The 18,107-nt window shown below is 47.4% G+C and overlaps 1 protein-coding gene across 1 annotated transcript in view; it reads right to left on the reverse strand.

The window, feature by feature from the left end:
• MYLK3 (myosin light chain kinase 3) overlaps window positions 1-17,924 on the reverse strand; it is a 26,824-nt gene extending 8,900 nt beyond the window's left edge. The window contains exons 1-8 of the mRNA XM_053271107.1: window positions 17,772-17,924; window positions 11,571-11,661; window positions 9,345-9,756; window positions 7,660-8,192; window positions 6,847-6,952; window positions 5,123-5,216; window positions 2,193-2,302; window positions 445-586 (exon numbers count right to left, since the gene is read on the reverse strand). Of these exons, the coding sequence (XP_053127082.1) occupies window positions 445-586; window positions 2,193-2,302; window positions 5,123-5,216; window positions 6,847-6,952; window positions 7,660-8,192; window positions 9,345-9,756; window positions 11,571-11,661; window positions 17,772-17,864 (1,581 nt within the window). The 5' untranslated portion in view covers window positions 17,865-17,924. The remainder of the gene's footprint in view (window positions 1-444; window positions 587-2,192; window positions 2,303-5,122; window positions 5,217-6,846; window positions 6,953-7,659; window positions 8,193-9,344; window positions 9,757-11,570; window positions 11,662-17,771) is intronic.
• Between the last annotated feature and the right edge of the window lie 183 nt (window positions 17,925-18,107).

An 18,107-nucleotide genomic window follows, 5' to 3' on the forward strand; every position in this document is an offset into this window, starting at 1 on the left:
TGAGCACTGTAAGAGATTCCCCTTAGGGGATGCAGCTGCTCTGGGAAGAGCATCTAGGTTCCAACTCCCCTCCCTGGTATCTCCAGATAGGGCTGAGAGAAATTCCTGGCTGCAACCTGGGAGAAGCCGCTGCCAGTCTGTGAAGACAATACGGAGCTAGATAGACCAATGGTTTGACGCAGTATACAGCAGCTTCCTATGTTCCTATGCCTTATACTATGTCAGACCATTGATCCATCTAAGCCAATGTTGTCTACTCTGATCAGCAGCAGTTCTCCAGAGTGTCTTTCCCCACCCTACCTGGAGATGCTGCCACTTGAACCCGGGACCTTCTGCTTTCAAAGCCTCTGAGCTACGGTCCCCTGTTGTGCAAAGAAGTACCGCTGACATTAAACATTTGCCCAGATTATGACCTACAGGTAATACACTGAAATATCCTATCACCTTTAGATCCAGATGAAGGATGTACTGTTGATGCAGATAGTGGATTCCTTCACATATTTGCTTGGTAAAAAGGATGGCATCCAATTCAGTAAGGCTGTAGTTTTCATCTGTGATCCGGTCAAACAATTCGCCACCATCGACACTGGCACCGTGAAAGGACACATAATAGAGGGGGAAACAGATGCCTTCTTATTAGCACAACGGGTTTCTGTACATCAGAGCACAGTCAGCAAATAATCAAATCTTTTTTTTAAATCAACAGATCATGCCAAGGGATCCCAACCTTGGGCCTCCAGATGTTGCTGGACTACAACCCCCATCATCCCCAACCACAATGGCCAAAGGCCAACAACATCTGGCCAACAACATCTGAGGATGCAAGGCCATGAGCCCCTTCACCATCCGGCTAAAGCAGGGCTGCACAACTTGGGCCCTCCAGTTGTTGTTGAACTACAACTCCCATCATCCCCAGTCGCAGTGGCCAGTGGTAGTCAAGGATGATGGGAGTTGTAGTCTGACATCTGTAGGCCAAAGTTGTACGTTTACTCAAAAATAAGTTTGCGGAGTTAAACAGGACTTGCTCCCCAGCATAAGTATGCACTGGACTGTGGTTTAGTTGATTAGGCAAAGGCCAGTTTTAAGCAGCAACTGGAAAATTTAATTGGCAGTGCTGGAATCAAGGGCCTTCCTGTTTGTTTTGAGAGGTGTGTGAGAAAATTGTGAGCAGTGAATAACTTTGGAGTGTTGCTATAACAGCAGCTGGGAAAGGGAGCTTTATGGATGGCGTTTTTTTGTTTGGGTAGCAGCACCCAGCTTTTGAAGTTCCTTCCTTCAGGACACCTGTTGGGCTCCAACTTTATCAGCCTTCTGATGATCGATTAAAATTGTTTCATCACACTTTTGAGTTGGGGTAAAAGGAAAGTGTGCCATTGAGTCAGTGTCAACTCTTGGTGACCACAGAGCCCTGTGGTTGTCTTTGGCAGAATACAGGAGGCATTTACCATTGCCTCCTCCGTGCAGTATGAGATGATGCCTTTCAGCATCTTCCACTATCGCTGCTGCCCGATATAGTACCAGCAGAGATTCGAACCAGCAACCTCTGGCTTGCTAGTCAAGTCATTTCTCCACTGTGCGCCATTAGGTGGCTTTGAATTCGAGTAGCTCCCTGAATTCTCAGGATCTGTCGCCAGATACAAAGTTTGTCTCTGCAGACAAACTCTAAATGTGTGGAGAGAGGAGCGTGGCTTAGGAGCAGCAATTTGCTCTCATGGGTGCTCTACCTAGACACAGCACCTAGACCAATACAGTATCTAAGCAAGGCACATTTGCTAAAGCCTGCCCTATATTTATTTATTTACAATTCTATCCCACTCTTCCTCAGAGGAGGTAGACTAGACTGAGAGAGAATTTACTGGCCCAGAATCAACCAGTGAGTTTCATGGCTGAGTGGGGATATTCACTTCGGTCTTCCCAGTCCTAGCCCAACACTCTAACCACTATACCAAGCCGGTTCACCATTTGTAAGGATATTCAGCAGAGCCCAGAGAAAGAGCTTCTAATACTAGGGATTATCTGGACTCCCTTGTGATCAGACCCGGAACTGAATAAAATTTATTTTTTTCCAACTTGAATTGTTGCCAATAACCCAATTTATCTCCTCTCATGGAACGTTGCTTCTCTCTCGCTGCTTTTATCCCGGACATTCCTAAAGATCTGAACATGGCCAAAGGCGGTTTTTAATAACTTACTATTCCATGATTAAGGTGAGGTTGTTCTTGCATTCGAAAGCATCGTAAAGCTGGATCAAATTGACGTGGTTTAGTTGGTTCATGATGTTTATTTCATTCTTCACTTCCTCCTGAAATATTAGGCGTCTGGTTAGAATTAGTAACTCTAGGACGCTTGCGTTATTCTCTGCCTCAGGGAAGCTCAGAACAGCAGACAAACTGATCTCAGCTTCTAGCCAGATTAGGTTGGCTTAATCACGTATGGAAGATATTCTTTATGGTTAAACTGAATGACAAAAATGTGAGCGATCAGGGAACAGATATGTTTGTGGAGAAATGGGTTTTATTTATCCGCTGCTGGGATACTAACGTACAGAACATGATGATGGGAGGAGAGCTGGTCTTCTGGTAGCAAGCATGAATGGCCTCCTTTGCTAAGCAGGGTCTGCCCCAGTCTGCATTTAGAAGGATGACTACGTAGCTCAGTAGAAGAGCATCTGCTCGCATGCCGAAGGTCCCAGGATCAATCCCTGGCAGCATCTCCAGGTAGGGCTGGGAGAGACTCCTGCCTGCAAACTTGGAGAGCCGCTGCCAATGTAAGCGATACTGAGCTAGATGGACCAATCATCTGACTTGGTATAAGGCAGCTTCCTATGCCCCTGTGACAATATTTACCCATATACATTCAGTCCATTCTCACGATCAGAAGTCAGAGGGTAGGAGGAGGCAGTGAAGCCAGCTACTGCTGATTGTGAGAACCCATGGGAAGCCCACCAACCCAAATCTTCCACATCTGCAAAGCCCAACTTCTATATACCTCGATCTTAACCAAGGTTTGAGGGAAAGAGAAGCCCTCATACCTCCGAGTCTGGTCATGTGGATGCATTTGCCATTTAAAACCCCTCACAGCTGCCATCTTGATCATAGAGTCCCAAGACTAGAGGGGCCAAGCAGAGGAGGTCTGCTGCTGTACTGAGGGCTGTGAATTCAATGCATACTGGGATATTCTTGGCAGACTCTGCTTTGTTTTCCCTTCCCAGAGAGCCAGAATCCTTAGTCGTCTGCAGGATGAGTTCACCTCTGTGTGAGTTAGACACAGAGCCTCTGCTTATGTTTTGGGAAGCAGGTGTGGTCTCTTCCTTCCCCAAAACCTCCCTCAGATGGTTGTGTGCATGACCTCATTGTTTTCTATGATCTGATGGATCAACATACATTTGAGGGCTACAGAGCTTCTAAGTTGTTTATTATTATTATTATTATTATTATTATTATTATTATTATTATTATTTTAAAGAGGCAAAACTCAAGTAAGCACAGCACGGGTGAGGCCAACCAATTCTAAGATGCACAGTTTCCCTGAACGCTGCTTATTGGCTTCATATTTACCCAGGATGAACCAAGAGTGCACCCAACAGCTACCTGCATTTTAGGGGATGGTCTTTCAGGGATAATTAATCTATGGAGTTTGCATAATTTAACCTATGGAATTCTCTGCCATGGGATGTGCTGATGGCCACCAGCTTGGATGGCTTTAAAAGGGGCTTAGACAAACTGATGGAGGACAAGTCTATTAATGGCATTAATAGTCTGGTGGCTATAGGCCACCTCCAGCCTCAGAGGCAAGATGCCTCCAAATACCAGGTGCAGGGGAGAAAGGGCAGGAGAGAGGGCATGCCTTCACCTTATGCCTGTGGGCTCCTCAGAGGCATCTGGTGGCCCATTGTCTGAAAAAGGATGCTGGACTAGAAAGGCCTTGGGCCTGATCCAGCAGGGCTGTCAGCCATGGTCATTCTCTTCTCACTGAACAACTCCTGACTGGAACATAGGAAGCTGCCATATACTGAGTCAGACTCTTGGTCCATCTAGCTCAGTCTTGTCTACTGACAACAGCTTCTCCAAGGTTGCAAGCAGGGATCTCTCTCTCAGCCCTTTCCTGGAGATGCTGCCAGGGAGGGAACTTGGGGCCTTCTGCTCTTCCCAGAGTGGCTCCATCCCCTAAGAGGAATATCTTATAGTGCTCACACTTCTTGTCTCTCATTCATATGCAACCAGGGCGGACCCTGCTTAGCTGAGGGGACCAGTCATGCTTGCTACCACCAGACCAGCTCTCCTCTCCAGTACCTTGCCTCCGGTGCTGCATACCTTGGGGCCAGAGGGCCACCGAGGTAATTTTGGAGCCTGGACCTAAAGGCCTTTGGAGGCCCCCCTCCCCTGCAAATTAAGCATCAACATGCTTGGCCGCATCACCACACCACCCAGGTCAAACTAAAGAGGATTTGGGGGGCCCAGAGGCTGTGGAGGCCCTGAACTTCGGCCCCAAAATCCAGGAGTGAGAGTGCCTCTGCCTTGGGCCAGCCCTAAGAGAGAGAGCTGGTCCAGTGGTAGCAAGCATGACTTTTTCCCTTTGATAAGCAGGGTCCGCCCTGGTTGCATTTGAAAGGGAGACTACTTGCAAGCCCTGTAAGATATTCCCCTCAGGGGATCGGGCCGCTCTAGGAAGAACACCTGCATGCAGAAGGTTCCAAGTTCCCTCTCTGGCATCTCCAAGACAGGGCTGAGAGAGACTCCTGCCTGCAACCTTGAAGAAGCCGCCACCGATCTGTGTAGACAATACTGAGCTAAGTGAACCAATGGTCTGACTCGGTAGAAGGCAGCTTCCTATGTCCCTATGTAAGTAGACCATGCAAGACTCAAATGAGCCCACCACCCATCAAGCTGACCAGTTCCAGCATGCACAGCCAGTTCCCATGGACCCTGCTGATGGGTCTCATAATTACCCAGCATGACCCACGAGCAAAATTTCCTACGTTTTGATGGATAATCTTTCAGGGAAGTTGGTAAGCCATTACCGTTTCCTTCTCCCCCGATTAGTTTCCATTAACCCCAGCGTTTGGAGAACCTGATAGTAAGCGCAATTGACCTCTTCCTTTATTTTAAGAAGATCTAATTACCCGTTCTTTTGCAACTTTCACTTTGATGATCTTGGCTGCCAGGCAGAGTCCAGATGACTTTTCGGTGCACTTGTGCACTTGACCGAAACGCCCCCTGTTGATGGATGGAGAAGACCACTAATGAAGCCCGCGGGGGAAACAGCTTAGGGCACGGCTCGCCCCTCTCGCCCCCGCCGCCTCCGGAAAGCAACTATTCTTATCGTCAATTAAAAATAACCTAGTACAAAGCGAACGGAATCGGGAGGTCAGGAGCTCGGGAGCTCCTCTTTCCCCAGCTTAGGGAGGATTAAGGGTGATCTTTCCAGCCAGTTGTCCGATGCTTACGTTAAAATATTTACACACCCTATTTGTATGCCTCCGTTTCACAATGGCATGGCGACCGGTTGGGTTTTCTTTGGCTCTGTCTGTACACTCCTTGACTGCTGTCCTTCAGGGATGCATTCCCAAAGTGGGTCTTAGCGTGGGCATTTGGGGGCAGAAGGCATCCCTTTCTGCAAGAACGATGGCCTGGAGGAATGAGATCCCGATAAATCCCTGCTTTGTAGGGAGGCAGCCATATGGACCAGTCCGCTATATGGACCAGTGAAGATCCTTTGCCAAGGGGGAATTCAACCTCTCCCAGTCCTGGCCAGCTGGTGTGAGGAGACGACCCCATCTGTTTCAGGATCCTCTTCCCCAAACATCCCAGCAAGTGACCTGCAGCCTCCAAGGGGGAAGTGAACCTAAAATCTGAGAACCGCTAGGCTTGTGGGCACGATCCCTAATGGGGTAGGACACGCTTCCTACCCAGGTTTGGGAACTGTGCACGCTCTTGATTTTTTGTCACTGGTCAGCAGCAACTCAGGTAGAAGGTGAGGCGAGGGCTTGTGTGCAAAGCTTGCACTGGGCAGAACAGCTGGTCCTCTTGCCTCTCATAACACCCCTTCTAACTGAGCAAAGAGGTACCTTTTTAAAGTGGTGATTTATTTAGCCGGCGGGGAGCAGCTGGCCCCATCCATCCCCAGCACAGCATCCCTTCAGTGGCTGTTGCTGGTGTCTATCTGATGTTTCTTTTTTAGATTGTGAGCCCTTTGGGGACAGGGAGTCATTTCATTTCATTTATATCGATGATGTATAACCCTAACCTTATGGGTACTTTTTACTGAAAAGCAGTATATAAATATTTGTCGTATAACGAATAACATTTTAAATACACAACCACCACCACCAACAGAGGTGTCAATATCCCCATAACACAATAAGCCAAATAAGATCCAGTTCTAATAACAACCTAAAATAACCTAAGTATATAAAAAGATAACATAGCACATAGTTTTAATCCTCTTTTGTCTGATGTTAACAGCCACTGCAAAAAAATTAGAAAGGCAAATACAAAAATAGTGCTCTTTCTGGATCCAGGAGATTAAACACACACACACAACACACAACACACACACACACAAGGTAAAGTGTGCAGTCAAGTCGATTTTAACTCCTGGCACCCACAGAGCCCTGTGGTTTCCTTTGGTAGAATACAGGAGGGGTTTACCATTGCCTTACTCCCACGCAGTATGAGATGATGCCTTTCAGCATCTTCCTATATCACTGCTGCCCGATACAGTAGCAGTGGGGATTCGTACCAGCAACCTTCTGCTTGTTAGTCAAGCATTTCCCCACTGTGCCACTTAAGGTGGTCTTTAAACAAGGTACAGTGGCTCAAATGAGCAAGTTATAGCCAGACTTACCCTCCCAAGACCTCGTGATGACATACTGAGTAGCATGCGGTTAACTCGGTTTGTTTAATGCTCACAATGCGATGTTCAAATGGAGCAGGAGGAGGAGGGCTATCATCTGGAGCAGGGGGGAAAAAAACATTGCATGGATTTGCCCCTGCAACAAAGAGTGATGCAGTTTCATCATACAGTTTATTTCGCCTGCATTGTCACTTTGTCGAGAGGTTTCCACGGGACACAAACATACATCTACAGGGGATGGGCTTCTCCGCGGTTCCCAGCAGTGTTCTCTCTAACAGGGATTCCCACTTGTTGTTGACTACAACTCCCATAATCCCCAAGCCAAAGCCATCGCAACTAGGGATTCTGGGAGTTCCAGTCAACAACAGGTGGGGATCTCTCTTAAAGGGGACAATGGTTCCCAGGGCTTTTTTCAAACAAAAACACAGAACGGAATAATATGTGAGTTTAATTTGTGCATGTAGCGTTTCCGATGCACTTTCTACACACCTGTGTTGACTTTGTTGCCTAGAGTCACATTCCATGACATTTAGAAACCTACATGGAATAAAAGGAAATCCTCAGAACGGGGAATTTGACAGCACGATTGCAAAAGGACCCAAACCAAGTTAGTTTATGACCCAAGATGAATCTGAGATTCCCAATTTGGTGTGGATTCGCACAGTCACGCTAATGTCAGTTACCCAGATTAAACCTGGGTTTGAACCATTGTGTGAACCAGGCTATTGTAAGCCCCTTGGGGCAGGGACCTGTCCTTTCAGCCTTTCTAATGCACCCTGTACATGAATGACGACAGACACTTACCAACAATCACCTCCTCCACTTTACCAGCTTCTACCGGCAGAGCATCTTCTGATGGTTTTCCTGCACATGGACTGGATCCGTTCCCTTGCCTCCCTGCAGGTGTGCTGCCCAGTTCCACAGGCCCCACTTTGCTATCTTTCATAGAGTCTTTCATTACCTTTGCTGTTTCCTTGGGGCTTTTCACTGGGCCGGCCAGTTCCTTCCCAGAGTCTTTTGCACCTGAGCCCAAGCCCAATACCACTTTGCATTTTCTCTCTCCTTTCTCTTCAGCCTTTTCAAGGAGGAGCTTAGGCACCGGCTCACCTTGCTTATGGGACACAGTCCCCCCCTTTTTCCCTTGATCAGTCCTACTGCTCTTAGAGGGCTGCTTCGCTTTGCAAGAGTCCGGCCAACATTTTGCTCCTTCGCCTAGCCGGGAAGGAGAGAGAGGAGCTGATCCTCCAGGGCTTTGGTCTCCGTGGCCTCCAGAATTCCCTCCTCTGCTCTTCAGAGTCTGATCCTGGGCATCGCTCATCTGAAAGTTGATTGAGATCCTACAAAGCAAAATTTCATCTTAGATACTTCTTCATGGCCTCTTACACGGTCCTAAGGAAGGGATCATCCTACTCCTATCCTTGAATTTCCCCCCCCCCCCTGCAGTCTTTCTCTACTTCTGCAATTGTACTGTGTACATAATTTGTCCAGGAGGAGGATCCTAGAACCCAAGGTTCTAAAATCCAGGGGGAGCACTATCGCTCTGTGATAGAACATCTGCTTAGCATGCAGAAGGTCCCAGGTTCAATCCCTGGCAGCATCTCCAAGTAGATCTGGGAAAGCTTCCTGCCTGAAACCTTGGAGAAGTCGCTGCCAGTCAGTGTAGAGGAGACCAAGCTAGATGGGTCAATGTTCTGACTCAGTTAGGCAGCAGCTTCCTACGTACCCTTTGTCTGGGAGCACAGAGCCCTTTCTTGGGGATGGGGTATAGTTCAGTGGGAGAGTATCTGTTGGACATGCAGAAGCTCCCAAGTTCAATCCCTGCAAGTTTTTCACACCCAGCTTTCAGCTCACAGCTCCTCCCGAATGTACATTCACTTATCGGCCAAATTTACCCCAAAGTCCCTGCAAGCGATCAGGGAACAGCACTTCACACACAATTTGGGTTTTTATCGCATTTTAGAATGTAGCCCTATTTATATCCGGGGGGGGGATCCACTTTTTGCATCTGATTTCTGGGGCAACTTCAAACTCGCGGTAAAGCCCACTGTCTGGGAAAGTGCCTGGTGACTCCTGCTGAAACCTTGAGCTGCTGCCCATCAGAGTGGAGAATATTCAGATTGACCAGTGGTCTGACTCACAGTCGTCCCACACCAACTGCGAGGGTTCCTTTCCACAAAAACCTTGTGGTTGGCAAATTCGTGATTGGCGAGGCATTACAGTCAATGGAAAGGGGGCGGTTAGGGGAATCGTGGTCACAAAATAACCAAAAACAAGGTAATAAATTGAAAGAATTGCCCTTGACCGCCAGAAGGGACCCCCCACCCCCCAAAATCACCCTCAAACCCACAAAAATCACCCCGGACCCCCCAGAAATTACCCCTGGATGTGTATTCTTAGTTTCAGATACTTTTAGGCCAATTGAGTGGTGGGAGTTGTAGTCTGACATCACCTGGGACCCCAAGTTTAGGGCCCCTGAGTTAGGCCATTACCTTGTCCGTATAACGTCACCACCAGACTTAGAGGTGGAAGGCACCACTTCCTTGCCAGGAGGACTGAACCGGGAAGCTTTGCTTTCACTTTCCTTTGGTTTTTGATTGACAAGCTTTTTTAAAGGTTCGTCTAAGTCTGGGCTTTTGTTGTCCATATTCTGCCTTCCCACTGGATTGCCGCTACTTATGAAGGAGACGCCATTGTTCTGTATCACATTGCCAATGCCAGCATCCTTCTGCTGTCGGCATCCCTTGGGGCTATTTGCCTGTCCTAAAACATCTGTGGTTTCAAGCTGCGGCATCCCCTCTTTCACATGTGGAACGGAGTCAGCTTCGGAAAGGACTGTACCAGCCAAATTCACCTTTTCACATGTTCCTTCACGTTCATCCAATTTCTTCTCCCGTTTGCTTTCTAAGGCAGAAATGATAATAAGAAAAATATTAGTGAGAGGGAAGCATCAGTTATAGAAAGGTGGGGATGTAAACCTATCTCCCTTGTATTATTCCTTCATGTTTTCCCCTTGCTAACTGAGCAAAGAGGCACCTTTTAAATGTGGTGATTCTCTTTATTGAGCAGGGGGAGAGCAACTGGCCCTATCCATCCCCAGCACAGCATCCCTCCAGTGGCTGTTGCTGGTATCTGCCTTATGTTTCTTTTTAGATTGTGAGTCTTTTGGGGACAGGGATCTATCTTTATTCATTTTTATTTCTCTATGTAAACTGTTTTGAGAACTGCTTTGTTGGAAAGTGGCATATACATCTTTGTCATCATCGTAATTGTTTTCAGGGACCAGAGATTTCAGATTTCATGTAGGCATGGGGAGAGGATTCTCAGCAAGATTCAAAAGCTCTGAGATATACACAAAGTGCAATGACAATCACAGAAGTGGGCAGAAAATAGATCACAAACTACTGGTAGATCTCTCTGCCTCTGAAACTCAGGCTGGTGGGGAGGAACAAGAAAAGAGGGCTGTTTGCCTTTACTTTGTGCTTGTGAGTTTCTCAGAGGCATCTGGATGGTCACTGGGAGAAGCACAATGCTGGACTTACATAGGCATCTACAAAGACAAACCATGGTTTGTCAAACTGTCTGAACCAACATAGCTTGACAAACCATGGTTTCCAGGTGATCACTAAACCATGGTTTGAACCTGGTTTGCAAGCACAAGGAGACTGTTCTCATGATCAGTGAGAAGAGCTTCTGGCGGGTCTGTGGGGAGAGTGGGCTTAGCCCGCTCTCCCCGCAGACAAGCAGCCACCAAGCCCTGGCGGTCGGATCTGCCGCCCACACGACTGCCAGATCCATCATGGTGGAGGCTGCAGGAATTGGGGGCCGCCCGCCCCCTGGAAGTTCCAGGATGCCCCGCACGAGAGCGGGGGGCATTCTGGAGAGACCCCTGAGGCTGGCTGCAGCCTCCAAATTGGGGGTCTACTCGTGTGTTGCCATGCGCCACAGCAGCCCCGAAGCAAAAAAAATGAGGTTAACAGAGTGCTCGCTCCGTTAACCTCATTTAAGGGGAGGGGGAATTAGGCGGGCTAGTGAGCCCAGTGGTTCCGACGATCAGTAGAAAGTGGGCTAGGTTCCCTTAGCCCACTTTCTAGTGATCATGGAAGAACTTCAAGGACTGTTCACACCATCGAAAGTTGGATAGGATGCTTCGGGAACTGTTCATGGTCCTGATTTTGGGGGGTGTGAGTGTGAGTGAGAGAGCACAAAAACCTATGTAAGAGGCAGGTAATTGACAGCTGGGTAGGACTGTTTCCTCCTACCTCATTCAAATGCTGGGGACGGAATCTGGGCAGGGTGGGCTTGTCCTACCCAGCTGATACTTCACAGACAATCATGCTCCCTGCCTCCTACCTAGATTTTTGCTCACACACACACAAACGCTGAGAGTGTGCACAACTCTGGAAGCTGGGTAGGATGCTTGTCCTACCCACTTTCAGTCATGTGAGCAGTCCTACAGTTTGAACAAATTTGATGTTGCCTTTGAACCAGCAAGCTGTTGTTTGAGATACCAAGTTGTCCCCAGAGGCCACTGTTTGGGACAGCATCCAAGATTCTCGATGAAGGCAGGGGGAGAAGGGAACCACACAAACCATGGTCTGTCAGTTTTTCTGAACAGCAAATCGTGCTTTCAAGTCTAAACCATGGTTAGCACAAACTATGATTTGGCATCACACAGGGACCAGCCTGTTCATTCAGTGGGACACATTTGCATGTACCTTCCAAGAAATTCTTGCCTTCCGTCTGGATTCCTTTATGGGTAGGTGAATGCTTTCCTTTGGCACCTTTTTCATCTTGTTTATCTTTAGTCTAAAAAAGATTTTTAAAAAACATCCAAAGCAATCATTACACTTACAAGGACTGAAGGTTCCCTTTTCCCATTTCTTTCCAAGGAGGGCAAAGTGAAATTGACAAAATTGCTGATGGGACCTCCAGTTTTCTACTGGAGCATTCTGCACCCTATACATCACTGAGCCAAACAGACTTGGCAACGAAATAAAATTCTTCTTTGACCTAGAGTGGCAATTCTTACATTTTTCTGTACAGTGCTGTGTATATGTCTTTCATAGGATGATCTTGTTACACACAGTTCTGACTTCCCTGAGCAATGAGAAGTTCCAGAGACAGTGTGAATCAGTTTATGGTTTCCTTTGGAGTAGAAAACACTGGGCGGGGGAGGAACATAGGAAGTGGCCTTATACCTAGGTAGAAAGTCAGACCATTGGTCCATCTAGCTCAGTATTGTGTACACCAGAAATTCCCAAACTGTGTTCAACTGTGAAAGTTGAAAAGCTGTGAAGGTGCCTTTATATGCTGCTTTTCAACTGTGTTTCAACTTCCCAAACTATGGTACTCCACAGATGTTGCTGAACTACAACTCCCATCATCCCCAGCCACATTCAATTATAGCTAAGGATGATGGGAGTTGTAGTCCAACATCTTCTGGAATACCACAGGTTGGGAACCCCTGGTCTACACTCACTGGCAATGGCTCTCCAAGGTTTCGGGCAGGGATATTTCCCAGCCCTACCTGGAGATGCTAGCAGGGATTGAAACTGGGTCCTTCTGCATGCAAAGCAGATGCCCAACCCCTGAGCGACGGCCCCATCCTGATTCTTGCTTCAGAACTCATGTCGTCTTTTTTCTAAACTAAAAAGCCCCAGGTGTTGTAGCCTTGCCTCATAAGAAAGGTAACCCTCAACCTATCAACAAACCCTTCTTCAGGCTCTAAATTACTTTCAAACATTCTGGCCAAAGATTAGGTAGACTCCCAGTTTTGTGTTTAAATCAGTGAGTAGCTCTTTTTGAAAGACCACCTCTTGTAGTTACTTAGGAATGAAGGGAAAGTTCTAGAACATTCCAGGCGCACATCATTGATTAACTGCTATGTGAGACTTCCCCATCACCCCCCATTATCTGTTTTCTTAGTCATGCTTATAACTGAGGTGGCCACTTGGCAGTGGGATTTTTCCTCCCTCCCTATTGGCCTCCTTGACGTCACAGAACCATTTAAAATTCTTTTCTTGAGAGGCTGTTGATAACCAAGCATCTCAACAATTGGCCATGGTCGTCTAGCAGATGGACATCAGCGCAGGGAAGAGAAGAACAGAAATTTGGTACTGGAGATTCTCCTCAGCAGATGGTGCAAAACACCTCACACAAAATGCTTCTTTTTGTCATAAGTATAAAAATAGAGTTGGGTATTGAGACCTAGAAGAAGTCGGTGTTGTCAAATAAATGCGTCCACAATGGCCGAGACATGCCTGGTGTGCTTGAGGTTGGCTGGCAGTTGGGATTTAAAAATAGAATGTAATGATACGGAGCACATATCTGGTGCCAACATGCCTTTGTCAACTGAAACAACGCAAACGAAATTCCTTCTTCGGTGCCAAGAAAGCCCCCAGTGTGAAAAAACAAACCAGAAGAAAACCCACACAATGGCATGTCAACATTGTTTCCACAGTTAACAGCAAAATAATTAAACCTCAAAAAAGAGAATTTGCTGTTCAGACGCTTTGGTTTTCCAAGCAATTATTTTCTGTAGACAACGAGCGTTAATCATATTAGCTGTGAAACTGAAGCATTTATCCGTTTTGTCTGCGGAGGCAACAAGTGGTAGGGATTGTACATAGGGAGCTGGTTTCTAGCGAGTCAGACCTTTGGTCCATCTAGCTCAGTTTGGAGATGCCAGGGAGGGAACCTGGAACATTCTGAGTACAAATGCAGATGTTCTTCCCAGGTGGACCCTGTTTAGCAAAGGGAACAATTCATGACCACCTGCAGAAGAACCTGCTTTCTTTCTGTACTGTGCAAATATCCTTATATAAGTCTGCTTGGTAAACCATAGGAACATAGGAAGCTGCCATCTATCGAGTCAGACCTTTGGTCTATCTAGCTCAGTATTGTCTACCAAGACTGGTAGCGGCTTCTTCAAGGTTGCAGGCAGGAATCTCTCTCAGCCCTATCTTGGAGAAGCCAGGGAGGGAACTTGGAACCTTCTGCTCTTCCCAGAGCGGCTTCATCTCCTGAGGGGAATATCTTACAGTGCTCACATTTCTAGTCACCCTTTCACATGTAACCAGGGCAGAACCTGCTTAGCTAAGGGGACAAGTCATGCTTGCTACCACCAGACCAGCTCTCCTCCCACTCTGAGAACTTTTTGTTGCTGTGGGAAAGCAGTGTATAAATATTGCAGTTGACACTGCATTACATTGGCCATGAAGATGCCACCCAAATGGCCCCCATTTTGGTCACCCCAAAATGGCCAGCGGATCTCCCTTTCCACAGCAAGGTTAAGCAGCACTTGTCATGTGCAATGAGGGCCTCTGAGCTGTGGATTTCCACACAATTCCACCCTCCTGGAATCCAGTAAGTGCTTTCAAATGTTACAGAGGGCGGGAGAACCATTTTGCCCCCACCAAGCCACTTTTGGCAGAAGCTGCTCAGCAAATGTGTAAGGTGTGTCCTTCCACTGAGAGAGCTTTTCCCAAGAAAACTCCGAGGTTCCCATTCTGAAAAAATTAGCTGTGCTGAAGTCTCATTCAGACTGGGGAGGAGAGCTGGTCTTATGGCAGCAAGCATGAATTGCCCCCTTTGCTAAGCAGGGTCTGCCTTGGTTTGCATTTGAATGGGAGACTACATGCGCGCGCTGTAAGATATTCACCGAAAAGGATGGGATTGAAGCTCAGTGGCAGAGGGGACGGTCCCAGGTTCACTTCCTGGCGGCATCTCCAAGCAGGACTGGGGGAGACTCCCGCCTGAAACATTGGAGATCCTCTGTCAGTCAATGTGGATAGTAGTGAGCTAGATGGACCAGTGGTCTAACTCTGAATAAGGCAGCTTCCCACGTTCCTAAGGGCCAGAGATTGAATATTCCCCTTAGGGAATGGAGAGCAGAGCATCTGCATGGCATGCAGAAGGTCCCACGTTCCCTCCCTGGCAGCATCTCCAAGATAGGGCTGAGAGAAACTCCTGCCTGAAACCTTGGAGAAGCCGCTGCCAGTCAGTGTAGGCAATACTGAGCTAGAAGGATGAAGGGTCTGTCTCAGTAGACAGCAGCTTCTTGTGTTCCTATAGGAACCAACAGTCCAATTAAATTGTGCAGCTAGCTTCAAACTATTTATTTCTGTAGAATCCTCAATGTAGTGTTTTCCTTTACAACAGAGATTCTTAACCTGGGATCCAAAGCAATGGGATAGGTCCATGGAAAACCTTCACTGCCTGCCCTGAATTTAGTTGGCTTCCTGCTGAGCCAGAATCAGGCCCTTGAAAATTACCCTCAATATTTCCCCCCCCCCTCTATTTTTTACTGGAGCCTTATGAAAAAAGGTTGAGGCTGTGGCCAGGAGTGTTTTTTACCAGCTGTGACTGATTCAAGAACTCCACCCGTTCCTTGAGGAGAATGACCTAAAACAGCGGTACCCTCAGCTGGTGACTCTCAGGTTGGACTGCTGCAATGCGCTCTATGTAGGGCTGCCTTTGTACGTAGTTCCAAAACTTCAGTTAGTCCAAAATGCAGCAGCCAGATTGGTCTCTGGGGTATCCCAGACAGACCACATTATGCCTGTTCTTAAACAGTGGCACTGGCGGCCAATATTTTTCCAGGCAAAGCCTTTAAAGCCCTTATTGGCTTAGGTCCAGGTTACCGGAGAGAACGCCTTTGTCTACAAGATCCCGTCTTTGGGTGCCACTGGTTCACCTGGTGGCAACCTGGGATCGGGCCTTCTCAGTTGTCGCCTCTGGGTTGTCGAATGAGCTCCCTGGGGGTATAAGGATCATCTTCCTTGGAGGCTTTCAGAAGAGCCTTAAAGACCATCTTTTTAGCCTGTCATTTAATGGTATCTAGTTTTAATTTTAATCCGGTGTAAATGGGTTTTTTTTCGTCTTCGTTTTAATTGTTTGGTGTGTTTTTGCTTTTAATGTTAACCCCCCCCCCCCCGAGCCACTCTAGGAAGGGTGGTATAAATAATGAATGAATGAATGAAGATAAATAAGATGATATTTATAAATGCGGTGGGAGTCGATGAGTAATACTTGATGATCTTAGAGTTTGCATCCCTACTGAGACCCTGGGGGGCGGCGGTGGGGGGCAGGGAGTACTGGAACTGGATCCCTGCCCAGCTCTACAAAAAGCGTGAGAAACCCTGCTGTACAAAATCTGGTCATGATTTAGGGTTAGTCAAGCTGGCTGGAAGTTCTGTTGTTGGTTAATCTGGCTAGTTGACAGTTCCAAAGGCGTGGTACCATGACGGGTCAGGCAAAAGCCATGGAGGCCTACCTGAAAAGAGGGGCTGAAGGTGGCATCACTATGTTCCTTCCCCTTTCCCCATCCCTTACAAGGTGTTTTACGCCAGTGTGGAAAGAGCAGGCAAGCCGCTAGGGGCAGTCTAAAGGCAGGATGTCAGAGAGAGGCTGGAATGGGCCAGCCGAGGAAGAGAGCTATAGCATCTCAGGGCACAGGATTTGGTCTCTCTGCTCAGGTTTGTAGCAAGGCTGGAGTGGGCCCTGGGGCAAAAGATGAAGACGGGCCCTCTCCCTTCACTACCTACTTCTCTTACCCCTCCCTCATATCCTTGCTGCAGACAGCAGGTGAGGACATGGTGGAAAAAAAGGAGTCTTGTGGTTTTACCCTGTTATTTTCAATGAGGGCAGGATTCTAAAAGGGCCCCCCAGCTCCTTTAATTAAAGATCTTTTCAGCTCTGTTCCAGCTTCAGGAGGGAAGGGAGAAGGGAAGGAGTGTCAGGCAGCATCCATTCCTCTTCCTCGCTTCATGATTGGCTGGCTGATGCTCAGTTACACTTCTCTCACTGTTGAGCCTGTCAATCAGGGTGCGGGAGGAGTAAGCCAAACCTGAGCACTAGCCAGCCAATCACAAGGCAAGGAGGAGGGACGGATGCTGCCTGACACCCCTGTCCCCTTCCCCTCCTGGCGAGGACTCATCTAGCTTGAAGCCAACATCAGCTGTTAGATCAGGAGTCATTAGTGTAGCCGTGAGCTGGGGAGGTGGAAGGGGAGAGCAAAAAGTGAGCTGTTGCCTGGGCAGCAGGCCCCAACCTCAGGGCCATTTCTCCCACCTTGTTCTATTATAACTACAACACTGTCTCTAACATAATCTGCTGCTGATCTCCAGGAATGAGCTGTTGTCCTTCCAACTTCCAATGCTCAACGTACGTGTGTGTGTGTAAATAAACCAAACATTACAAAGACACCTTCAAGTCTGCAGTGACTTTCTTTCCAAAGGAAACCAAAATACATGCTGGAAACTCCTGCAGCTTTTCACTGCTCAGAGAAGGGGGACAACCAAGAAATGGCAATATCATCTTGTGGCAGCTCATGCCATAAATTAGTCATGTGTTGTATCAAAAACAACTTCATTTTGTCAATCCTGAATCTAGTTTCACTGGATGGTCTCCCCACCCCGGTTCTAAAATTTCGAAGGTGTTATAAAACCTCTTGCTGTTCACTATCACCATACCATGCCTAATTTTATAAGCCACTAGAATCTCCTGCACCCCTTTAGTAGCCTTTTTTGGGCAAACTAAGAAGTCCCAAATACTTTTTTTTTGCCAACTAAAAAAATCCCAGAAACTTCAGTTTTTTCTGGCATGGAAGTTGCTCCAACCACCTCTAAGCATTTTGGTCCCCCTTTTCCAAAGGTGATGCTTTCTGAGCCTAAACAGAGACGTCTGGAAGGAACATGGCCCTTTTGGATTCCAAGAGGACTAGAACAAAATTAAGCCCAAGAACTATTGAAATGAGACATATTTTGGCTGCTGGCACACCTACAGACACATACTGTCTGTGTCATGTTAAAAATTGCGTCTTTGGTGCTCAAAACAAGATGCAATCTGGTAAATGAGAAATAGCACAAATGTAGGGGTTTTTTAAAATAAAATAAAATAAAAAGAAGTCCCCTTACCACAAACGTCTTTATGTAATCAGAGACACAGGATCCTCCCATATCCAGCCGAAGCGACTTATGCAACGCAGATCCCTGATAGAGTGTTCCCATATCCCCGCCTTTGGCCTGCGGGGTCAAACCCACCAGGGCTGCCTGCAGCCTTTGACTGAATTCAGAAGCAGAGTCTTGGTTGCTTCTGCCAGAATCCTGCCTTATCTGCCACTAGCCCAGGCATCTCAGCCACTTGCTTATCTGCAAGTCCCGGCTTCTATCTGCTTTCCTACAGCTCACTTCCTGAATGGCTGATAAGAGCCACAGTGCACACTGGAGTCCCTAAAAAGACACCCCTCCCAC

This window comes from Hemicordylus capensis, chromosome 9 (assembly GCF_027244095.1).
Source record: "Hemicordylus capensis ecotype Gifberg chromosome 9, rHemCap1.1.pri, whole genome shotgun sequence".
NCBI classification, from domain to species: Eukaryota; Metazoa; Chordata; class Lepidosauria; order Squamata; family Cordylidae; genus Hemicordylus; species Hemicordylus capensis.